A 26101-nucleotide genomic window follows, 5' to 3' on the forward strand; every position below is an offset into this window, starting at 1 on the left:
AAGCATTATTATGGAAGGCTGGTGATATTGAGGATATTTATGAATTTGACATAGAATTCCAATTCAGCTAGCAAAAAGTCAATTAAGCATCATTTAAAGTAGGATGGTCACCCTGCTGAAAGTTAGTTTTGAGGACTGCTGTGCTTCCAAGACCTACAAAAGTCACAGAGACCTCTAATGGCAGCCAGTGGAAACATCACGATGATGAACATTGAAAAGACAGAACCTGCTGTTTCCAATCCCCACACCTTCTGTAATTCTATCTAAGAGTTTAGCAGATGAGGCATATAGAAATTAATTGAGCTGCTTGAGGTTAATGTTTTTTTAAGATTCTGCAATGTTACGAGGGTTAAGGACTATATAAGGTTCCTATGTATAAGCAGCCAAGGGGAAAAGGTTGGTATATTTCTTGCCATACCTTAGAGTAGTCTGCTGCATGTAACGATCTGGGTCCTGAGCAGTAAAAGTCGTTAAGATGGTACCAGCAGGCAGCCCTTCCTCCTTACGCTCAATCTTTGGGTCTGGGACAAAATATGGACTCTCATTCACATCAATGACTGTAATTGATACAGTTGCTGTTGACTGAGGAGGATGCTGAATTCCTTTTGCCAAAGGCACTTGGTTTTCTGCAGCTACTGTGAGTACAAACATCCTATTGGTTTCAAAGTCAATAGGCTGGCAAAACAATATGAAACATACGTCAGTAGTTGTAGCCGTCACTGACTCCAGGACTTTTCAACATTTAAACAGACAACTTGTTGGTATATCAGAGCTATGCAAAAATACCCATTATTTCTTGTGTAAAAGGAAAATAATATACATCTTTTTTTCCAAGTTTCTTCACAGTGCTAGGTGCAATAGGCATAAGCTAAACCCCAAACAGCCTTTTTGCATTGTGCCCTGCTTGGGTCTACTACTTCTCTGGAAGTCTCCGGGTCTGATTTCACATGTGCCAAACGTGAGGTGGGTTGGAGTTTAACGTGTTTAACATGCGACTGCACTCAACTTCAAAATGGTATGTGTGTATATAGAGAAATGGACTCCTGAGTGTGAGTGCAGGGAGGAATGTCTTCATTTGTACCTGCTGTCCACCCAGCATACATTTCCAGATAGACAAGGGCCACGGGGGTGGGGTGGGGGGCTGTAGGGGCAGGCTGTTCACCTTACTGTTGGGAGACGTGCCTCCTGGGCCAACATCTGGAACAAGCATTAAGAGAAACAGCTAGCCCTTTTCTAGCTGCAAAAGCATGCTGGGCGGAACGCAGTGACCAACAAAGCCATTGCTGCCTCTGTAATACTCATGAGCCCATTTCACCCCCTGCAACACCATTTTGAAGGTGAATACAATCACTTGTTAAATGTGAGTTGGACTGTGGTTTCCCCCAACCCCCTCATGTTTAGAGAATGTCTAATTAGGTCTTCCGTTTGTACTTATCTAGGAGGGGCTTGTTCACGCTGAACCAGAACAATAAATACTCCACCCTGTCATACTGTTTTTCAGGATTCTTGTAACAGGCTATCTTATATTTGGGAAGATGCAAATTAAACACGGTGTTGCTGTGAAAGTCTGTGGTCATATCTCAGCTAAACAATAATGAGAGCTTATTCTTATTCTACGCACCATAGTTAGATTTTGAATCACTTGACATGGTAGATACCTTAGTGAACAAAATAAATGTTCAAGCCATTTTTTAAAAAGTGAGGATTCACTTTACAATGTTCACTCATAAATTTAATTTAGGAACTAGCATTTCAAAAGTATAAAGTCACAAGCAGAACAGAGAATCCATAAAATGCTTTTTACAATGAAATACAGATTGTTGACCTACTGATACTTCACTTTGACTGGCTTGGGTTCAGAATCCTGTCCCATTACCTTCAACACCCTTTCCTCAGCTCCTCTGATTTCACAAGACAAAGCAGCTGATCTATGATCCCTGGTGTACAGGTGAGACTTGTAAGATCAGAAGTCTCCCCGTATATGAGTGGATGGCCCTCCCATGCCAACGATATAGAACTGTGCTGAAGCTTCACTGAGCTTCTTTGAACCAGCTACTTCAGCAGGGAGAGGAGAATGGGCACAAAATTAGCTTCTGCAGTGGCAATCAGTGAAGTAGCTCTGGGGTAGTGAGAGGTAGCTGTCCTTAAATACAAGTCAGAGGCCTCCTACTATTACTGGTGGACATAGGATAAGTTTCTCCTCTGCTGCCATGCAATGACCCTGGTGAAAACCCCCATTCACACTGGTTACTACTTAGTTATTTTGATTTATTAGTACCTGGATGATCAATACTTAGCTGTCAGAGATGGACGATCCTATCTTCTAACAGAAGCATGTCCGTCAAGAAACTATGACATCAACACTCAGCTGGAATGAAACCCCTGACTTTTATGATACATGGTCTCTTATCTCAGGCCAGCTATGGAATAGTGCAGCTACATAATTTAGGTTTAGCTTTACTAAGTGAAGCTGGCAGATTCTGGGTTGTTCAGAAGGAAATGTCCACTTCATCTTCAAGGCTCAGTGTAACAGGCAGATCTGTAATGCCAGAAGGCTTCTAAATAGGGACCTATAACTAAATAATCTGCCACATTGCCTTGGACCAATGCAAGTTTTACCACAGACTTGAAAACAGCAGCATCTCAACTCACCTACAGCAAGTTAAGAATTGGCTTTAGGCAATCAAGCAGGGAAGTTTCTACAAGCTGGAAAGGGTTTTTTTTTAAAGGCTATAACAACAACAACAACAACAACAACAACAACAACAACAACAACAACATTCTATTTATATACCGCCCTTCAGGATGACTTAACACCCACCCAGAGCAGTTTACCAAGTATGTTATTATTACCCCACAACAAAACACTCTGTGAGGTGGGTGGGGCTGAGAGAGCTAGAAGTTGTGACTGACCCAAGGTCACCCAGCTGGCTTCAAGTGGAGGAATGAGGAATCAAACCCGGCTCTCCATATTAGAGTCCCGAGCTCTTGACCACTACACCAAACTGGCTCTCATTCTCTATGAGAATGATATAAATGACTAATGTAGGTTTATGTGGCTAGATAAGTGTTTAACTTGTGGCCCTATTTGAAGGCAGAAGAAGTGTCTGCACAACTGTTCCCCACAAAGCATGCTAGTAAAAAAGTGTTCAAATAAGGATACTTGTTTCTTTTCACCAGGCAGCTTTCCTGTGTTCCTAGCTGCAATTCCAACCTGGAAGCATAGGATGCCTGGACGACCTCTCAGAGACAGATCGTTGCTAAATTTTGTAAAGATCAAGAATACTAGCACAACACTCTCAGATACCTTTTTGTTTACAGAATTCTGAGCACTTCAAAGACTATTTCTATGGTTTAGCTTTTGTTATCTGGTATTCATGGGGAGTGGGGGTTATTCAAATGTCCCAGATATTCAATCTTAATGCTCTTATCTATTCCCTACCTAGAGGAATCCACAGTAACCAAACCCCATCCCACTGGGAATGCCATTCTCCATGACTGGCCAAACCCTTCCCCTTCCCCTTCTTCTGAGCTGTCTTATGCAGCAGCAATGCTGGCTCTCAGAAGTTTGAGGCAGGCCAAGGAGGAATCACCTGAGGATGACATCAGATGAAACTGTTGGCCATCAGAAACCCAGCAAAAACCAGAGATATCATATGGGTTGGCTGGAAAGGTAGCAGTGGAAGAGGGAATGGGATGTGGTGACTGAAGAGAAACTTGCCCTATGGGTGAAGCTGGTTAAATAAGAGTTCTGGATAATTCAGTACTGGATATTAAACTTTTACTGTTCCATAACCAAATGTAGACGATAAAAAGGCTGAAAATATCTAGTTATATTCTTGTTATATTGCTAAAATTAATGCCTTTTCATGGTGACTGGTGAAGGATTGCTTGCAAAATACAACACAACTCTTTCAAGAGTAATTCAACTGGATTATAGCTAATAAGGGCTTAGTGCTTCTCTGGGGAGTTTCCACCACATTTAATTTATTTACCTAGTTTTACCATCCCCCCCCCCTATATCCAAACAGGTTTAAAATAAAGAACTGAATTTGAAAAAACCTGAGCTACTCCAAGGAGGTAATACTCTGGAGGCCTTTATTTGCCTCTCTTTATAGAGATTTGCCTTAATCTCTGTTTGGTTTTCTATTTCAGAGTGTTCTACTTGTAAGTGTGGGATAGATCATTTGTGCCATAATACAAAGCACATATTCATGTGCTTCTTACTAGCAGATCCTACTACAATTAGTATCCCTTGTGAAAATGCAGCTACAGAGACTTGAACCATGTAGAACAACTAGTTTTTCTCCTGGCCCACAGTGAATATTCCACTGAAATCAAGGGCAAAACTCTTCTTGATCAGGACTGTCTTTCAGAGGGGCAACTTAAGCACACGGATATTATGCTTTCAGTGTGCTTAAGTTGCATTCTAGTGTGGGAGGTTATAGAAAACTGGATAAACATGGATATTATAATGCTATCCAGAATGCAGCCCTTCCTGGGATGATGTATTTAATGTTGTGCTGTTCTTTTAGATGCCTGGCAATAATAATGAGCACTTATGCCCAGTCACACCCATATGTATATGGGCTGCATCAGCAACAAATACATACCATCAAAAAGCAGCTGTGGTGCTGTGTTTTGGCTAGACATTTTTACCCTTTAACTCTGTATCAAGCAAATCACTGGCCACCTTCCTGGTGATTAGGTTATCTAAATCTGTTTTCTGCTCACATATCCATCACTTGTAAGTAATCCTTATAATACAAAATATAAGCAGCTACGAGAAGCAAGAATGAGTAAGATAGGACAGTCAAGCCATCCTGAAAGCTACAGACCCTCTTTGCAAGGTCTCTAAACAAGCAGATCCAGTATTAGTCCATCAGTATGAGATAGAGTGTACACTGACTTCAATAAAATTAGAAGGATGTAACTTTGCTTAGGATTGCACTGCAAGAGTTCTGTGATGCAAGAGCGAATACCAAATCACCTTATTGAATAAAGATGCATGTACTGACCTTAGATTGTATAATATGTCCTTATAAATAGTCTAGCCCTGTCCTTCAAATATATAGAAATGCATTTAGGGAAGCTTTCCAAAAGATGAATGATAATCTTTCAAAAGAGGTAGGATACACACACATACGTATGTGTGTATGTATCAACATAGCTACATTGCAACATGGCAAAATCTGTAAATACTTAACAGACAAGACAGATCTGTCTACAAACCTGGAAAACACCTCAGGTTTGCAAAAAAAAAACCCCTGAAATCTTAAAAAACCTCCCATAACGATAAAGCAGCACCTGTAGCTTTAAGAAACAAATGCCATCAGTGCCTGTTACTAAGCAACCACAACACTGCCAGCCTCAAGCCTTGGTTTCTTCAGTAAAAGGCAGGGGGAAGGGCAGAGATCTTTCTAGGGCTGTTTTGGCCTTTCAGGGCAGACTCAATGGACCAGGTCTAACAGCAACCACTGAACACCTTGCTAACACAAATTGTCACTCTCAGCCAAATCTATTTCACTGAGCAGTTATGAGGATTAACAACAACAACATTCAATTTATATACCACCCTTCAGGACGACTTAACACATAGAGCAGTTTACAAAGTATGTTACTATTATCCCCACAACAAACACTCTGTGAGGTGGGTGGGGCTGAGAGAGCTCCTAGAAGCTATGACTGACCCAAGATCACCCAACTGGCTTCAAGTGGAGGGAGAGAAGACAGATGAAGTTGCTATGGGTTCCAGCTGGGAAGAAAGGTGGAGGATAAATGAATAAGTAACTCTAGCTGAAGAATGGGTGGTGCTGGTTAAAAAGTAGGGTGGCTGGTGTGTGGGAAGGAGAGAAGTAAGAAAGGAAAGAAGGCAGGATATGGGGGCTACCAGGAAGAGAGAAAGAGAACGTACTGTGGAGAAGCACATACAGGAAAAATGAAGTGACTCCTGCGAGTCCTAGAGTGATCTCCACTTATGTATGTGTGTGTCTATTTTGATATCTACTTCTTTTCTATTGTTTAGATATAACTGCAGGAGTTTACTCAGTACTCTCCCATTTGCTTGCCTCTGCTTAATTTGGTGAGATGTATCACTTACCTTTACAACAGTTACCAAACCATCATTACTGTTCGGATCAGTAAGAATGGCAAACCTGCCCAAGGGATCTCCACTGGTCATTCGGTAGATTGCATTCCAGGCAGGAGTATGTGGCTGATCCTTATCAGTTACAGTTAGATTAGCTACTATAACATCCACTCTGTTTTCCGGGACTTCACCATAGAACTGCAATCCAAAAGTACACAGTATTACACACAAGTGAGCAAGCACAGCAGCAACATGCAATCATCACGAGATGACCATTCAGCAACACAGAGGAACCCTAACGGCCAGCCGAATACACTGTGACCCAAATGATGGATAATATTTTTGGCCCATAGTACTTTGGTAGAGGGAAACAACCTGGCAGTTTGCCACTACCATTCAGTAATGTGAGCTTTCAAACTCAAAAGTTCCTCTCAAGCTATTCTGAAAAATCATTTTTGTTCTTTGGAAAAAATCCTGGGGTTTGAGCTAATTGAGCAAATAAGGCTTCAGTCAAAGCAGTGCAATCTTCTAGAGCATCTAATAAAAGTCAGAGACATGTTCAATCTATTTGGTCTAATCAGCAAAACCTTTTTTAAGTACAGACCATTCACAAACTTCATCCTCTTTCTTTCCCGTAGACTTACAATCATGGCAGTGAACTCTGGAGGATTGTCATTGACATCTGTCACTGTAATGACAGCAGTTGCTGTGTTTGAAAGACCATATGTTGGATTTCCTTCCATGTCTGTAGCTTGAATTATTAATGTATACTGTTGTACTTTCTAAAAAACACAAAATGACACCAACAGGAGTTACAAACAGAGCCAACACTCCAACCGGAGAGCAGGTGTTCAATAAAAATGTGTGTTGCTATGCAATGAGTTCATCATGCTGCTCATTCTAGTTAACATCATTTAAACTGGGAAGTGCTAGGTTTACAACAACAGGTTGTATCTAACTACGTTAAACTCCATGAATGTTTCACTTTGAATAGCTTATAGACCAAGGGGTACGAATCTCAGGAATAGCAGAAAAAGGAAAGACATGAATACAATATTTACTTTAGTTGCCTTTGGGAGATGAGCTACATTTTTTTTTCAACCTACTCATTATGAATTGTTTTGGAGTCTCTGGCTTCTACATTTAGAAATGCAAGGTTGCTTGTGACCAATGAAGATTGAAGCCATGATATTTATTCTTTGAAGTACAATGTATTTTATACCACCAATTAACTTCTGAATCCTTGTTTTCAAAATTATGTGCACAAGGTTGCTCACAACTGATGATTTATACACCGAAACAGGAATTTAGCTGGCATCCTCTCTATTCTGTATAGCATATGTTTAATTGCACTATGATGTTTCTATTATTTTTTTGCAAGTTTGTAATTACAATGTATATTTTTCTATTTGTGATTTCCTTATATATACTGATTATGGACCTCTGGTACTTCTGTACCCTTTCCTTTTTCTTCTTTCTTTGAACTGCTTATAACAACGTATGCAACACTATTCCCTTCAACAGCAAATGAATGCCAACTGCTTAGCGTAAGGGACACAGATTTTTTTGAAATTTGTCTCACAGCAATTCAAACTGAATCAGGGATGAGTGCAGAGAAAAGGTTCATGAGAACTGAGTATGGGAGGGCACATTCTTGGTCAAATGACTCAAACTGTCAAGGCTTTGTTGTGGGGAAGCTTAAGGGTAACAACCTAGCGGCAACTTCTCAATATCACTATGGAAACTGGTGCAAGCAGGGCTAACAGAAACAAGTAACCGTTACTGAAACAGAAACCCAAACCCTAGTTATTTTCATAACTGTTAAACAGTGTGAACTAGATATCCCTCCCTCCTCCCCAATAGTAATGCCAACCTCTTGCTTTTTCTTTTGTTAGAAACAGTCATTGGTTCTTGGGAAAGCGTATTCCTAAATCACTGTTGAAACTAAGCCAAAGCTCACTCTTCCTCTTTAGAAAGAAATGCTCTCATTTTAGGGATTTTATAAATACTTATGTTTCCTAAACAGTAGAAAAATCAGCTTTAAACAGCTTTTACTAGAAATACCACGATAATTTCTGGCTTTATCCAGATTGTAAGCTGTCAAATGTAAACACATATTACTTTCCCTTCTACTTCTGATTCAGAATTGAGCAATGTAACATATCTTAGATTGGTAGGATGATGTTATTATACAAAATTCAGTTCATCCTCCATGAAGAAAATTAGAAAAGATAAGAATTTTGTTATTATTTTGAGATATTATTGCCTTGAGTGTTTTATTGCTGGAAGGTTTTTTTTTTGGTGTGTGTATCCTTGAGAAGCAGTTATCCTCCCCCTGACCCCGTATAATGATTTCTTGTTTGAATCATGTCCTGAATAAGTTGTGTGTCAAATGTAGTAAAACAACAATTGTTTTTCTGCAGAGAGGTGTGCTTAAGGAATGAACAGACTGAGAAAACTAAATGAATTAAGCCACAGCCCAAGGGAAAGACAAAACCCTAAGAGGATCACTGCTAAGCTGATTGGAGAGCATATTTCTTCTCCACTCACTCCAAATGTGGCAATTTGCCAGATTCTAAGAATGAGGAAAATGTTTCTGACAAGAAATCCCTAGTAACATTTTAGGGTTGCTGTGATGGATTGCACATTTTTAAAAGCCTGGAAGGTTTGTACACACACAGCTGCAGGACTGTTCAAGGTTAACCCCTCAAAGAATCAGAGAGCTTTGAGTGACAGGCTACACCAAGGGATCTGATTGGGTGGCGTGAGCTGGAAAAAGGAGAGTCTTTTTTCTGTCCCAGCAGAGAGGAATCCAGTGTGAAGAGATGGGAGACAGAGTCTTAACGGAGAGTAGTTTTAACACCAACATGAGAACTGGGGAAAAGTTGGCAAGGAAGTCTGGGAAGTAGGTGCAGACTCCCAACTGGGCCAATGAAAAGAGAGGTCAAACTCAGTCAAACAGGGAGGTAGCTTTGGAGAATGATATCTCTCATCAGGTGTGGTTGGAAACTGCCTATGGAGACCTTCAGATTCAGTTAACAACTGCAGGAAAGTGGGGCACTAGAAAGTAGGTACCAGCATTCCCAACACCAGAAGAGAAAAGGAAATATACTAGAGTGCTTGGGGAAAACAAGGGAACCAAAGCCTCAAAAGAGTACCTTTTAAGTATCTGTGAAGAGCATATGAACTGAAGTCTGTGAGTGTTCTGGTGTGTGTGCTGAATTACCTGAGAAATTTTCAATTCTGATTTCACCTGACCTTTCCCCTCTAAAGTAAATAAACTAGTTAGTTATTTTTGGAATTTTTGGAGTATTTAAATCACTTTGGTATGCTCCAAAAAGATTTGGAGCACACTGAAGTGAGAGGGGAAGCTGTCTCCTAGCCCCCAGCCCCCCACTTAGTCCCCCTGTCAAGTCATGAATAACTCTAATAATAATTCTTCAACATTTCAAGCAGAAGCTCTGTTTAACAAAATGCCTTTTAAAATGAACATATTGCTTGAAAATATTTTCTTGCATACACACTGTTTTGTCTTCTGTCATATAGTGAAGATCTTTGTGCTGTGGTGGCAACTGCTGCCAAAACAACTTCTTAAAAGTCTGCACAGCCAATCAGATCTCCAATGGTCAATTCTTGTTTTACCTGCTACTATGCAACTCTGCACATTTTTTTAAATTGTTGATGTATTGTGTATATATGCCTTTAAGCTTAAGATATCTGGTCAAATGAGCTAATGAATAAAGGAAATAAAAGAAAGGAAACCAGAAGCTCTGTTAGTTAAAAGCTCTATATGGCCCCATCCACTTTTTTAAAATGGTAGGTACCAGGAAAGGTGTCCAAAGGCACCACACAGGGGAACCCTGATATATAGCTTTGCAGTGTAAGATCCGCCTTACCTCTCTGTCAAGACCAGCAGCAACTGTAATAATGTCGCCTGTTTCATTGTTAATTGTAAACATATTTGGAGAAGGAGTGCTTGGGGCCTGTGACAAGATTCTGTATCTCAGCATTCCATTCAATACATTTGGGTCATCTGCATCAATAGCAGTGACAGTCATCACATAGGTTCCTAAGGACAAAACAAATAATCTTCAGGGTTCAATACAAGTCACATAGATACTCCAACCATTTACTTCCTCTGACCAAACGCTTCACATTCCTCCCCTTGTTTAAAACTCACATTATTCTAAAAGCCCACAACTAATGAGATGAGGCCACAGAAGATAAAAACGAATGTGTTTATAAAAGTATCAAAACTCACATTCTCCAGGCAATGATACTGTTCAATTCCACAGTGCTATTAATGAATATGTAAACTCTCACATTTAGATAACTGTATCCCTGACTCAGCTAAAATAAATATCATTCTGCATAAGCGAATTATAATGTCCAGTGTGAGGGTACGTGTTGATTTTTTAGGGAAAAATTATTTCCAGTTTAACACAGAAGCAAGCACAAAAAATGGTATTTTAGTTACCATATAATTCTATTTACAAAGTTGACTTTTACAGTAATGATGGCTATTGGCATTTAATAGTGGTACATTCTATTTTGGAAGAGACTGAAAGGCCATGTGAGAAATTAAGAGAGGAAATAGCCTCATTTTGTACATATAGATACGAATCAGATCATGTTCAAAGACTGAGAATTGGAAAGGAAAACTATCAAGCTAATAAATCTTTCACCCAGGATTTCAAGACTTTTTTTAAAAAATGGCTCTGATTTGGAGCATATATTCCCCAAATAGCTTTGTTTAAATCAAGACTATTTTTGACAATGGTTTAGAATTCTAAGCCTATATTTAAAAGCCATTTTAAAATGCTGAATACATTAAAAACATACTTAAATATGCTGAAGGTTCGAGATTTCAGGAAATTTCTTTTGAATAACAACATTTTATTTATATACCACCCTTCAGGACAACTTAACACTCACTCAGAGCAGTTTACAAAGTATGTTATTATTATCCCCACAACAATAACCTGTGAGGTGGGTGGGGTTGAGAGGTCTCTGGAAGAGCTGTGACTGACCCAGCAGGCTGCAAGTGGAGGAGTGGGGAATCAAACCTGGTTCTCGAGATTAGAGTCCATCTGCTCTTAACCACTACACACTAAAGCGGCTTGTGTTTTGGCTTTACTCCAACCAAAAGCAAGCAAAACCCCCCAAAAATCCAGAATCTGCAATATGGAGATAATGATAGTGACCCTAAGGTAATATTACCTTGGAAAGTTGTTTGAGGATGATATAGTCTTAAGTGTGGTATATAAACACTAAGCATTATTATCTCTCACCAAGGAATGAACTTAGTTTGGCCATTCCTTTGCTTAACAAGCCACATACTATCTACCCAGAGGTATGGCTTACCAGATCACAATTCAACAGCAAATCTTGTTTTAATGTGCATGATGATGTCATCACAATATGTTGAAGTTTGAGGCTGCTTCTACTTGTGTAAGTTTAATATGGAAGTAGCTCTTGAGCCTGAAAACTACAAGTGCCTGCTAACGGCTGTTACATCAACACTCATACTAGACAGTGAGAAGATGAGCAGCTTATTTTTTTCTCCATGAAGCAATTCATCTGCAATAGCTACTACCCATCCTTGACTAACAGTGCAATCCTAAACAGAGTTACTCCAGTCTAATCCCATTTATTTCAATGGGCTTAGACTGGAATAACTCTGATTAGGATTGCACTGTAAAACACTCCTCCTTCTCCAATAAAGATCCTAAGGAGGAGTAGTCTTGTTTCATGGGGAAGACTTCAGCAAAAACTTTAATAGTGACATTTTTGTAGGTGATAAAAGTCCTAATTAATGACAGTTAACATCCTATTGTTAAAAATAAAGTGAAAAATAGTAACAAATAATTGAAAATTTTCCAGTATTTTACCTGGCTTTGATCCTTCAGGGACTGTCCCATTCCAAACCTGGTGTAAGAACTCAGGCCTATTGTCATTCATATCAATGACATTAATAACAATGTCGATGGGATTTTCCACCTGGTTTCCATTTACATCCACAGCGTGTGCCCTCAGCTGCAGAAATCATTAGAAATTGAGAAAACTTGCGAAACATGTCATCTGCGTGGTAATTAGTGCTGCTGACAGGACGTTTTAAATGGAACTCCATTAACGTGATTTATTTCAGCATTTTCTTTTGTTACCCTATCTTGATCATGTCAGCACACTTGAGGGAAACTTTAAAAAGTTAACTGAGCAAATATACCACACAACTTTCTGAGAACTAAACCCCCACAATGCCCGATGGAAGTAAAACAAGGTATTACTTTAGATAAAACTTTCTCAACATTAGACAAACATGAAACTTTGCATTTAGTTAATACAGACTCATGTGCACTTTAATTTATAATTGTAATACCATAAAAAGATTTAAGAATGGCTCCAACTGAATGCCAATTAAGAATGTCCTTACTTTCTCTCTTTCTAAATTACATCTGACACAATTTTATATTCTGTCAAGGCTATTATATTAATAATATATACTTACTAACTTCTGCTAACTTTTAAAATTTGTAACAATGGTGAAAAACTGAAAATACAAAATACACACCATTGTTTCTTTTTTCTGATCTTTTCAGTCAAATTCGTTAGCAGGAAATTCTGTTATTTTATATAAAAAGGAACAATATATAGAAATATAGATCCAGTACAAATGTTTTAAATATAAAACTGAGAAAACTATGCCAGATATGCTGCTCAAATTCAAAACGGATGCTAAGAACGCTGATTTAAAATTCCGGTTCAGAGTAAATCAAGGACTTACATGAAAAGAAGCTATCTGTTCCCGATCTAATGGCTTTGTCACTGACAGTTGACCTGAGATGGGATTGATGATGAAGATGCCTGTTGGGGGCTGATCAGCTCCTGGCCCAGTAACGCTATAGCGCAGGGAAAGGCTTTTATCACGATCAGATCTGATCTACATGCCAAGAAGATGATGGTTTTGTTAAACACATGAGTAATTACAAGGGCTAGCTTCTAAACAAATGAATCTTGCTACTTTTTAAACAAAAAAAAATCTAGTAACATTCTAGTGCAATTACTTATTGGAAAAGTCGGTTCAATTTATTAACTCCTTGTTAAAAAGTGGACTGTACTTGAGCCACTTCTGTAAAAGAAAGATAGGACTGTCATTTAAGATCTATAGAATGACTCACATACGTTTACCAAATAACATCATACAAGTCCACAACTCATTTGACTTTCATTGGGTAGACAGCTCTCTTGCTTTCAGGTATAACATTTTGCAGCTCAGTCTTATATACTAATAGCCAAGAGGCCCTGATCAGAGGATACTTAAATCCAGGGACTAGAGCCATGAATGCACAAGACAGATCTTCCTACAAACATGTAAAATGCCTCACGTTTGCAGAAAAATCTGAAATCTAAAAACATTGGAGGGGTTTAAAACCCCCAAAATGATACAAGGAGCCCCTGTAGCTTTAAAAATCATATTTCCTTCAGTGGCTGTTGCTAGGCAACCATTGGCCAGTATTCCAGGCCTTGTTTCTGTCAGTAAAAGGCAGGGGGAGGGGCAGGGCCTTTTCCAGTGCTGTTTGGGCCATTGAGGGAGGACTCATTGGGGTTAGGCCCAGAAACAACCACCAGATGACGATTCCACATGTCTTGCATGACTCACCCAGGCTCAGCTGTTTGCTACTGTTCAACAGCAGCCCGCCCCCTGAAACCAGTGTAGTGTAAAGGTTAGAATTTCAGAGTAGGATGTGGGAGACCCCAATTGGAACCACCACTCTGCAGTGGAAGTTCACTGGGTGACTTTGATTCAGTCACATACTCCCAGCCTAACCCACCTCTTAGGGTTGGTGTAAGGATAATATGGAGACGAGAATGATTTAAGCTGCTTTGGGTCCCCATTGTGGAGAAAGGCAGTATGTAAATGAAACAAATTAATAAATACAGATACAGACGGGGGATAGGTAAAAGATAAGTCATTTAGCGGGTTTGAAGGACAGAAGGATGCAAGGAAAGGTGAGCTTATGGAGGCTGCCTGGAGGAGGGAAAGATGACACAGGGGATATAGAGAAAAGTGAAGTATCTTCCACAAGTCCTTCCAGATTCTCCTCCATGCAACTGGGTTTGACTCAGTCAGCACCATGAAACTGAGCCATAGGGGAGAGGCTGCTGGGGGGGAGGTGAAGATGGGGAAAGACAAAAGTGGGTGGGAAGGAGAGATAGAAGCAGGAAAAGGGGAAAAGCTATGAGGGCAGAAAAGAGAAAGAGCACATGGTGGAGCAGGGGAAAATGAGATGCCTCCTGCAAGTCCTGTAGGTCCCTCACTTGTAATTCTTTAACAGTAATGTTTTTGGGATATCTGTAACCAGCTGATCTCTGACAAACAGTGCAGCTACATATTTGGGCTTCGTACAGATGACTGAATTCTACTTCATGCAATCATCCTAAAACAAAGGAATGTTTAGCATTTTGTTGGTATGGTAACATGACTTCTCATAGTGGTGGGACTGGATGAAAATGGGTGTTTTTTGCAACAGCTTCTAGAGTTTTTGCTCACATCTTAACTGAGTAATTATAGAAGCTTCTCATGTGGCTTTTGCATGTGTTTTAGGATAATGGTTGGGTATCCTCAGCAACAAACACCACAAAAATCCTTCAGAAACAAGCTTTTTGCAGTATGTTTAGGAAACCCAACCTGGACTTTCAGTGTTTCAAAGCACGCATGGCTAATCTCCAGATTCATGGTGAGTGGATGGTCAACATTCGTTTCACCATGATGTCTCTAGTCTTTACTGAAACTGTTGGATGGCGAGACAGATCCTGCCCTTTCTCCCTAGCTACTCATTACATTCACCTAACTGCCTGCTCTGTCTTTGCCCTGGCTCCTTTCCATCATTTCCTGGGGGAAGCAAGTCTTTGCAATGTATGGCATTAGAACACTTCTAGCCATGTAAACACTATCCTATGAACCACAGGTCTTATTACTGCTCCTAATAACTACTACAGTGCTTCAAGTAGTGCATGTCAGGCAAGTAATTTACCATGTAAGTTATCATTACTTTTTAAAAAAAAGATTAGCAGAGACTAGCAGAATATAGTCAGTCTGCAGATACTCTGAATTCAAGAAACAACTTAATTCAACACACAGCTACAAGCAGTATGCAGAAATGCCAAGTTTCTGCCTAGGATTCAAATAAGCTCTAAAGATACGTTATTTCCCCAATTTATCTCACAAAAGATGCTTTCAACTCTATCTCCCAGCTTTTTATGACAAGTTTTCATATTTTCATCAAATCCAAAACACATGAAAAGCATACATGTTAGGAAAAAGGTTAAAAAATGGACTTTCAGTTCTATTATGTTTTTGCAAAAAGGAAGCTATTTTTGCCTTGGAAACTGAAAAAATCCTTTTCCTATAATATCTCTAAAGTTCCAGAACAGGATGTTCCTGTATTGTTATTAAAAACTGTATCTTCATCCTTAACAGCTTTATATGCACACTGAGGCAATAAATGGAACATGTGTAAAAATGTATTTTAAAATCAAGTACAAGGGAAAAATCAGTTTCTCTCTTACTTGCTTTCCAGAACCAAGTAAATGATTCTGCATTTCTCTGAAAATACTTGATAATACTGCAACCATGGAGGTGCTTGCAATCTCATCAAGTGCTGCAGGGAAAACGGGATTCTCAAATAAGGCCTTGGCTGACAAGAAGAAACACCAGTCAACATGGTGGAATTTATTCTATAGTGGATGTTAGGGGGTAAAATGCTGCATGACACAACATCATGAAATATCAGTGCAATATCTTAAGTACATGCTGATGTCAAAAGTACATATTCTCTAGTTTGTGCATGAGGACCATAAACAATAAAATGAAAGCATGTGCTTCATGGTCTTTGGGATTCTGAAAGCCAATGCAGCAACGGTACATGTATTGACTTGCAGCATAGTAGCTGCACTTCAGTCCTATTCTGCAAGCACAATACAGTTGGTCCTACATACATACTGGTTGGTCCTCTGTGTGTGTGTGTGTGTGTGTGTGTATACACACACACGGTGTGTGCCCCTTCCTGCTACAGCAGTAGAGGTGCTTTACTATGACATAACAGAGTCAGTGGGGTACTGGAAGTCAGGTCCTTAGCACCTATAAACTAAAAATTAGCTTCTGTTTTATTCAAGTTTTCAAGCTTTAATCTGAAATCATGAAGTCAAAAACTAATTAATTAGACTTCTTACAATTCGGCTGTGACTTTCATAAGCTCTTAGACTATTACTTATTCTTGTAAGCAAATAAAAATTAAGGTTGTCAACAACAGGTTTAATGATCAGTGATAACGATCCTACTTTAATTACCTGTTAAATTACTTAAATTCCCAATTATGCACTTTCAAGTGAATGCAATTTAGATTGCTTCAATATGGAAGTTGATCAGTTTGGGAATCAACGTGTTAGAGCTGGAAAAATGAAAGCATGTCTTTTCATTAGCAGTACTTGGGGTGACTTGCATGGCACCTTCTGGGAGAACCACCAGGTATCACGTCACTGTTTAGGGCAGCAATGGTGAACCTATAGCACACGTGCCACAGCTGGCACGCAGAGCCCTCTCTGTGGGCATGTGAGCCAAGTCGCTGATCACTAGGTCCAGGGCTCATTTGGAGGGGGAACGCCTGCAACGGCGTTCCAGTAGCTCTGAGCAGAGATAAAATGGGTTTTGGCCCTGCCCACGTGATTCCTATTCCTCAAGGCTGCCTCCCTGCTGCCCGTCTCTTTAGCAGCAGGAAGCGGAGGCAGCAGCAAGGCTGCTGGGGCTGGCTTTTTAAAGAGTAAGCTGCTTTGATTTAACTTGCTTTACTTTCAGTCATGGCTCTTGAGGGTGAGAGAGAGCGAGAGCGAGAGAGAGAGAGCTTGCAAGCAGGGCTGCTGGTCTAAAGAAGGGCAAAGTGCTTTGATTTAACTTGCTTTACTTTCAGTCATGGCTCTTGAGTGAGAGAGAGTGCTTGCAAGCAGGGCTGCTGGTCTAAAGAAGGGCAAATTACTTTGATTTAACTTGCTTTACTTTCAGTCATGGCTCTTGAGTGAGAGAGAGAGAGAGAGAGAGAGAGAGAGAGTGCTTGCAAGCTGCTGGTCTAAAGAAGGGCAAACTGCTTTGATTTAACTTGCTTTACTTTCAGTCGTGGCTCGTGAGTGAGTGAGAGAGAGAGGGAGAGAGAGAGAGGGAAAGTGCTTGCAAGCAGGGTCGCTGGTCTAAAGAAGGGCAAACTGCTTTGATTTAACTTGCTTTACTTTCAGTCATGGCTCTTGAGTGAGAGAGAGAGTGCTTGCAAGCAGGGCTGCTGGTCTAAAGAAGGGCAAACTGCTTTGATTTATCTTGCTTTACTTTCAGTCGTGGCTACTGAGTGAGTGAGAGAGTGAGAGAGAGAGTGAGAGAGGTTAATTAGTTGGGTCAACTGTATGAATTGTTTTTTCTTAACTAAAACCTCAGTATTCAGGTTTAATTGCAGTGCTGGCACTTTGAAATAAATAAGTTGGTTTTGTGTTGCAGTTTGGGCACTCGGGCCCAAAAAGGTTCGCCATCACTGGTTTAAGGCAATGCAGCTGAGTAAGTGGTGGAGTCCAGGGCAGGGTGGTATCAACAGGACACTGCTAGCCACTGAGAAGCTCTGCACCTGCACAGCCCCTGTGCCTCAGCTACCTATCCTATTCCCTTCAGTGGCATTAAGCATAGCTGATTCTCTGGAGAGCTGCCATGTGAGCCTGTCCCATCTTCACTTCTTTGCTATTGTCTCATTTCATGCTGTTCACATACCCCTCTCTCTTCCCATGCTGATAGGAAATGTAACATTTAGATGTTTTAAGCATGTTTTCCCACCATCTTTTCAAAGAACATGATTGTTCAGAAAAAAGAAACTTTTAAGATAACTTCTTGATGTTTTATTTCCACTTGCCGCGGCATCTCTTTTGGTAGGTATTCAAGTAAAATGTTGATTTTAACTTCTCAGAGAACAGAACCATTCCTAAATTTGTCCAAAATACATTTTCAAACTGCATTCTTCTCTTCTTTGCCTTACCCTAACTAATTCCTGAGGAAAGGGCCCTCTGGAGTTTTCCGGCAAGTTGATTGGAGGGATGACCCAGTCTCTCTTCTGTCTTTGTAGATGACCACTGTGCTTATTTTGCTGCCTTGGAAATACAATATCATCCATTTTCTTTTGCTCCTTTTGCAAATATTAAAATTAAGCAGGAATTAGCACCAGGCTTGATAAAAACTGACATAATGAAAAGACACATAATGAAAAAATATTTAGGTGCCATAACGTGCTCAAAAGACACATTTCAGACCTCAAAAATTGTTTGCCAGATTTATAGCATGGCACAGAATAAAAAATTATATGCAATATGTTTTTCCTATAAAATATTATCAACCTCTTTGTTTTCTAGCAAGATGCTAATGGGAAGAAGATGGAACTATAAGCAATTTATTATACCTCTGTGCAGTATAAACTACCTTCTTCTTTTCATATTCCAGCTGGAGAGTAGTTAATACTGCACAGAATTTAATAGCACACCTTTAGATATTTCTCATTATTTTGAGCTACAGTTCAGGTAATGTGCTACTGTACATTAAATTTGGATCTGGTTGTGCTGAAATATAATTTGAGTTCCAGGGGAAGTTTAATACAGAGAAGTAAGGAATGACTCGAATATTTATGACCCTATTAAATCCCATAGAATTAATGCTGTAATTATTTTAAACCTATGTCAGCCATGATGGATGCTGTAGATGACCCACTTTGCACAGTGGGCATTAATCTCTATAGGGTGTCAACAATTCTCTGCATCTGCAGACATCCTGGCTTTTAGCTTTTGATGCTTATATTCCTGTAAACATGCTAGCTTGCTTCTGGAGAGCCATCTTTCTTTGAACCTTTAGAAACAACAGTAGTACATAGTTAAATGTGTTGTGGGAGGAAATAATGCATTTTCAACATCATTGTAGCCAGATGTTTCAACCATTACGCATAAGTAATCCTGACTACTCCGCAAAATGCACCTTAATTCAAATGACTTTGAGATACTTACGTTCCAACCACTAAGTTCATTTATTGGCATTTACTGGGAAACAAGTCCCACTGAATGTCCAGGATCTGTGTGTAAATTATTGTTTTAGATTTTATCAGCAACCCCACCCTTCTATTTCTGATGCAGAAATTTCTTGGTATGATACTTCTGATAAGATGAGAGTGTAAAACAAAGAACTGAGCTGACATAATTACTCTATCAAACAGCGGACCAGTTATGTACTGTGGCTTGCCAGGCTTTTGACAAACATTCCCATGTTTGATGTTTACAGTCTGGATGGGAACAAAAACAAGAGTTTTATCAAACTCTTAGTGGGCCGTCATCCATGGCTATGTGTTTGGCCTGGGTGTAAACTTGGGAAGAGCAGTCTGAGAACAAACAATATCCTGACCTGACAGACAGCAAATTGTGTACATGCAAACAACTACAGGTCTCAAAGGAGGATCATCAATGACCTGGAACCATTCATGCAAGAACAAAATACCCTGTTTTACACTCCTGTTCCCCAGTTTCTGAACCACCCACTTCCTGCAGGTTTTTCCTTAGGATGGTTCTCAATAAAAATTGTTGCAGCTCTATACGTTCAGTGACGGGGTCTCAATGATTTAAGCACACAAGCAAGAGTTTAAATGATACCCATGCTGGTGGGAGAGAGAGTGTGCAACACTAGAGCAAGAAACCTGCCCAGCATTTTGGTTTTCTAGACCAGCATTTGCATTAGTTCCAGAGCAGATTTAGTTGTAACCTTATTTAAAAAAGAAATCACTTGCTGCTTCATAATAAAATTCAAGATCGTTATATTTTTCTCATCTAATAGCATGGGAAGATTACAGACTTTGCTGAATAAATCAAATCTGTTTTTAAGAGGGTATTTTAAGACTTATCCCTGCAACTTAATTTTCCTGGGGTTACAGCTACCAATTCTTAAAAATGTTTTTAAAGTGAGCAAATAAACTGATAGGAATACATTATGCAACATAAGGTATGCATGTTAATTTCATACTGAAAGCAAGGCTAACTGAGGTCTCTCTGCAGCTTGACTTATAAGCAGCTTCCACATGAGGGAGACCCTGCTTCCTAAAAGGAGTGCTGGCGTGCCATGAATAATTTACACGTAGGCACACACACACCCAACTTAATTATGGAAGGCCAAAGCAAAGCCAGTCTTCTCTGCCAGAAATGCTTTCCTGCTTCTGCTGTAAATCTGCAGTTCCAATATAATAAACTTGATTGATGGGTCCAAACAAAGAATTGGTTATTTGGTGGTTATATTTAACTGCTTGAATAAATACTGTAATGTTTTCAAGGAGTTTAAAATAAAAGAATGACCACTTCCAATTTCAATTTGGGTATAAATACATTTTTTTAAAAAGCTTGCACAAACACAAAGCTCCAGTACAAATAACTTGGGAATGCTTGAACAGTCCTTGGTTTCTAATCTATTAAGAACAGTTACTTCTAAGTGAGTGTTACAATTATTTATACGGTTAGTTATCCATTAACATGAAATGTGCTTGGATGAAATCTATCTGCCAACATAACTCCAAAGGCAACTGTTCGTATTTTACCTTTTCTGCATTTTCTGGTTCAGGAACTAGTTTCACTGCTACTTCCCACTGTTCCTGGGTTTCTTTGTCTTTAGCATATAGTAGGAATTTAGTAGGTTCTGGAGAAAGCTGAAAACTTCTAGCTGCATATACTACACCATCTTTACCCACTCTAAAATCTGTTGGTGCGCTGCTTTCAAAATGAACTTTTCTGCTTTCTTCACAGCTTCGAAACTGCACTGCAAATACACAAAACACAAAATTAAGGACCACAAAATTAAGGGGAGTTTTAAAAACATGTACCTGGTGAAACTAATTTTCTATTGCAATCTGCAAGTTTTATTTTGTCAATGACAATGAAAATAAATCATATTTTGTCAATGACAAAATAAAACTTGCAGGTTTTTAACCATTATATAAGGGTTGAAAAATAAAACTATTACTTTTAATTTACATACTAAAAATGGGAGCATAAGGATAAAAACCTTCCCATTAAGTAAAACTTCAATTGCTTTTTTCGTCATTATCTATGTTTCCTATGTAAATCCTGTTGACTTAATGGGAATTGCTCTTCTGCATTTTTCATTCTTTCAACCAGGGCTTTTTTTCAGCAGGAACACGGTGGAACAGAGTTCCGGCACCTCTTGAAAATGGTCACATGGCCGGTGGCTCCACCCCCTGATCTCCAGACAGGAGGGCAATCTAAACTCCCCTCTGTCTGGAAATCAGGGGGTGAGGCCACTGGCCATGTGACCATTTTCACCGAAGGTGATTTAAACTTTAAAAAACTCCCCCCTTGTTCCAGCTGACCCAAAGTGACGTCTTTGTGCGGTCCTAGGTTCCACCACCTCTTTTCCCAGAAAAAAGCCCTGCTTTCAACAGAGTATTTATAAGACCTGTTTCCAATGATTTGTGCCTCTCTCTCTCTCTCTCTCTCTCTCTCTCTCACACACACACACACACACACACACACACACACACACACACACAACCTCCTGATGTCAAAATAAGTACTTAACAGTTTCCCCTAATTAAAGAAAACCAAACAAAAATTTAGAACATCTCCAATGGGTGTTTACTCCTATACAACTTAGGACTGATATTAATCCATAATTTTACACATCTCTGAAAACACTTTTCACATTACACAGGAATTGCTCTACAAAATCAAAAGCCTCTAAACCCACCAAATAATTCATAAAACAAATATGAACAAAGGACAGAAACATAGGAGTAACCGCAAAGCTCATGGGATTAAAACTGCAATTCTTAACGATCTGTAACACTAGCAAAATGCCCATCATTTTGATGTGTCATACGTAAACAACAGAGAATGCCTTCTTCCAAGAGTACTGGGCCAGGATCTAAAGTGCCTGTGCAAGTTCAGCTGAATTTCTGCTTTTTCTTCCTTTGAATTATTCAGTTTCAAAACAAGCTGCCATAAGGCTTAGGAGAAGGTTAGAGGAAAAACAACATGGATCCATGTCTCTGATTACTCAAGTACCTGGTGTTGACAAAGCAGTGCTTTGCGGCATAATGCTGGAATGACCGAAAACACAACAAAACCCAAAAATGACCCTTGTGAGATGGATCACAGAATTGGTAACAAAGAGCACTTTGTTCAAAATCTCATGACATTTTCAGTTCTAGAGCTACACATTAGACAGCTTCAGTGCAGTCCGTGTGACGTTATCCTTGAGAAGTGTTTGGAAATATCAACTGCAGAATGCCACGGCCAGGATGTTTACTGAAGTGGGTTGCAGAGATCATATCACTCCAGCCTTGGCCCATCTATACTGGCTCCCAATTTGTTTAGGGGCACAATTCACAAAGGCCTATATTGTTCAGCACCAACATACCTGAAGGACTGCCTATTCCTTTATAATAAACCTACCCAATCATTATGGTCATCTTTAGAGGCCGTGTTTCAAGAGGCCTGCATTCTCAGATATGGTGTGTGGTAACCCAGGAGTAGGCCATTTCAGTAGTGGCATCAAAACTCTGGAACTCTCACTGAAGGAAGATTTGTCTCCTCCTTTCTGTTGCCATCTTCTGCTGGCTGGTGAAGAACTTTTTGTTTTGTTTGGCATTCCCTCAGTGATTCCTCCTTCCTGCCCAATATTTTCAATTATTTTTTGTTCTGTATGGATTTTAGCTTTTGTTTTAATGATCATTTTAATAGGGGGATTTAATGGATTTAAAATGTGACTTTCTTGTGTATTTTTTAATTTGTTAGCAGACTTGGTGGCCATTATGAGGCCAGAAAGTTAGGGTATGATTTTTTAAAAATAGATAAATAGCTCCCCCTTCCTTCCTCTTCCCCATTTTATTTAATGTGTGAAATAACTGCCTGCATATAGGATCTAGGATAGGTCAAGACTTTCACAATATAAGGTACTATTTAAACAACCTGTAATTAGATCCTTCCAATTTCATATATCGGCCCACATAAGAAATGGCTTTTTTTTTTTTTTGCAAATCTTTCTGAATATAGCAGAATAACTAAAAAAGGAAAGCTGGTATCTTCCTAACTGATATTCTTCCTTCAGGCAAGTGAATACTATGAAATTCAATGAAAAATGGCTCTCTTTTGACAGCCCCTTGCTGAGACTATATAAAATTGTCAGTGCTCTGGCAGAATTATTCTATTGTACAAAGACTACATATTAAGAAATTATGCTGATATGTGTAACTAGCCATAATTAAATTACCCAAACAGAGCACATATTGTGCTATTGGTGTTTTGTATTCCAGTGCATGGCTACTAAGTTTGTAAGCTCGATTTTGATCGGCAGTCAAAAGAGAAATATTAATTATTAGTTTACAATTATTATTATTGCTCACATTTCTTTTCCTGGCAGAAATAAACTTTTAATGCTAAAATTGTATTTATTTAAAACATTTCTATGATGCCTTTCCAGCCAAATATGGTCTCCAAGGCATCAAAAATCAAATATTTAAAACATTTAAAATAATATATAAAATAATTTGATACAAATATATAAATACACAAACATACACCAAAACAACAGAGTAGGGCCAATAACAGTTATGGGGGTGTACCAAACAAAACAAAACTCAGAGGGGAAAAAGGAACAATTCAATTAGCACAAAGTCTACATGTAAGCTCCTTGACAGAAGCAGATCAGGGAGTTCTAAGGATTTTGTGCCACGACAGAGACAGCCCTTTTTTGGGTAGCCACCATCTAGCCTTAAATGGCAGGAGTACCCAGAGGAAGGCTTCTGAAGATGACAGGAGTGAATGGATAGGTTCTTATGAGGTACACCAGTCTTTCAGTTATGCTGGCCCCAAGCCATATGTGGTTTTAAAGGTCAATACCAGCATCTCGAACTGAGTCCATAAGCAAATGGGGAGCCACTGTACATGGAACAAGACTGGAGTCATATAGTCTCCACAGCCCACTCCAGGCAACATTCTGGCCACAGCATTCTGTAGCAACTGTAGCTTCTGGATAAGAGTAGACCTATATAGAGTGCATTGCAGCAATCTAATCTAGATGTTACAACGGCATGTAGCACAGCGGTAAGATTTTTTCCTGCTCAAAAAGGGCCAAAGCTGGCTCACCAGCTGAACTGGTAAAAGGTACTCCTTGCCACTGCTGCTAACTGCTTATCCAGCAGGAGGGAGGCTTAGGTCCAGCAGCACACCCAAACTACAAACCTACTCCTTTAGGGGGAGCAGAAACCTATCCATAACAGGAAATAGCCCATTCCCTGGTTCAACCCTCCCCCAATCAGTAGCACCTCCATTTTGTCAGGATTAAGTTTCATCTTGTTAGCCCTCATCTATCCCAAAACTGCCACCAGATACCTGTTCATGGTTTCCACAGCCTCCCTGGGATCTGTTGGCAGTGCAAGATAGAGCTCAGTGTCATCCATTTATTGGTGGCAATTCAGCCCAAATTTCTGGATCATCTCTCCCAGTGTTTTTATGTAGATACTGAAAAGCATGAAGGGCAAGATAAGCCTTCCATGACCTCATAGGCTAGAGGCCAGGGGGTACAGCAGCAGTCTCCCAGCACCACATCCTGAAACCTACCTTCAATGTAAGACTGTAACCACTAGAGAATTGTGCCACCCAGTACAAGCCCCAAAAGGCAGTCCAGAATGATAACATGATTGACAGTATCAAAAGCCACTGAGAGGTCCAGGAAAATTAACAGGATTACACTCCCCCTTCCATCTCCTGGTGCAGGTCATCCACCAGGGCAACCAAGGCCGGTTCAGTTCCATAACAAGGCTGGAATGGATCCAAACAATTTCCAAACTCACTTAAAGGGATAGTTTTGCAATATATCATTAGATAATAGGATGTTGTATAGGATGTTGCAAAAAATAGTAGTTTTGAAGCACCAAGCATGCTGTCTTTATTTTTAGATGTTTCAGGGGTCAACCTATAAGACACCTTTGTTGTGGCAGGTGTCAACCTATAAGAGGTCTTTCCATCTCTGTGTGAGATAAAAGGGCACTCCCTCTTTCAAGATGGTCTTTGCCACCTTGTAGTTTTTCTAACAATTAAAAAATATATACTCAATTACCAAATGCACCTTCTATTCTCAATTCGAATGTTTTTAAAGTAATTAATTAAATTAAATTTATAATTAATTTATTCAATAATTAATTGAATAAATGTTGCAGCACTAAAATATATCATTACAACAGCGTTTTTATTATGGCACAATTCAAACATTCAGAGTAATTAAAACAAAACCATTCAGTAATAATGGCAACAGTAATTTAAGGCAGTCTACTATTATTATTTCTATATGGCACATTATGGGAAAAAGAGCTGAGATCTAACAGGTGTGTCCTGAAATTGTGGTCGAGGTAGAATTAGAATCAAAACTTCCTGATTCATAACTCACACTTTCAGACACTATCCCACCTTCCAAACACAGAAGTTATGATTTAAGATGTCGATGGGAATAATATCTGTCCATCCTCTCCCTCCCCAACACTGATCATTCTGAATGACCTATTTTCTTAATAATACTAACACAGTGGGATAAAACAGCCACATAAAAGCTTATCAAAAAATCTGATTGTGTGAACCAAACATTTTCCAGGTTCACGTTTTGTCTAGAAAAAAAGTGATTTTGGTGTGGCCAACCTCCCTCCACACAAACAATCCATAATCATAACTTCTGTCATTGCATTTCAAAACCATTAGTAGTCACTGTTTTCCATCTCTGCAGCTGACATTTTGTTCTTTGCTTCTTTCCTCCTCTATAAACAGGAGTCTTGTGGCACTTTAAAGATTAACAGAAATTCATTTCGGCACAAGCTTTTGTGGAATAGAGCTCAATTCTTCAGATACAAGAAGTTGGCTATAGCCAGAAAAAATTGTTAGCTTTGAAGGTGTCACAAG

General features: G+C 39.4%; 1 protein-coding gene across 1 annotated transcript in view; it reads right to left on the reverse strand.

The window, feature by feature from the left end:
• Positions 1–26101, reverse strand: part of CDH2 (cadherin 2) — a 167628-nt gene that overhangs the window by 21924 nt on the left and 119603 nt on the right. The window contains exons 3-10 of the mRNA XM_054984914.1: positions 20734–20951; positions 18154–18300; positions 12873–13028; positions 11980–12124; positions 9985–10157; positions 6733–6870; positions 6101–6286; positions 419–675 (exon numbers count right to left, since the gene is read on the reverse strand). Of these exons, the coding sequence (XP_054840889.1) occupies positions 419–675; positions 6101–6286; positions 6733–6870; positions 9985–10157; positions 11980–12124; positions 12873–13028; positions 18154–18300; positions 20734–20951 (1420 nt within the window). The remainder of the gene's footprint in view (positions 1–418; positions 676–6100; positions 6287–6732; positions 6871–9984; positions 10158–11979; positions 12125–12872; positions 13029–18153; positions 18301–20733; positions 20952–26101) is intronic.

Source organism: Eublepharis macularius, chromosome 7, assembly GCF_028583425.1.
Source record: "Eublepharis macularius isolate TG4126 chromosome 7, MPM_Emac_v1.0, whole genome shotgun sequence".
Taxonomy (NCBI): domain Eukaryota; kingdom Metazoa; phylum Chordata; class Lepidosauria; order Squamata; family Eublepharidae; genus Eublepharis; species Eublepharis macularius.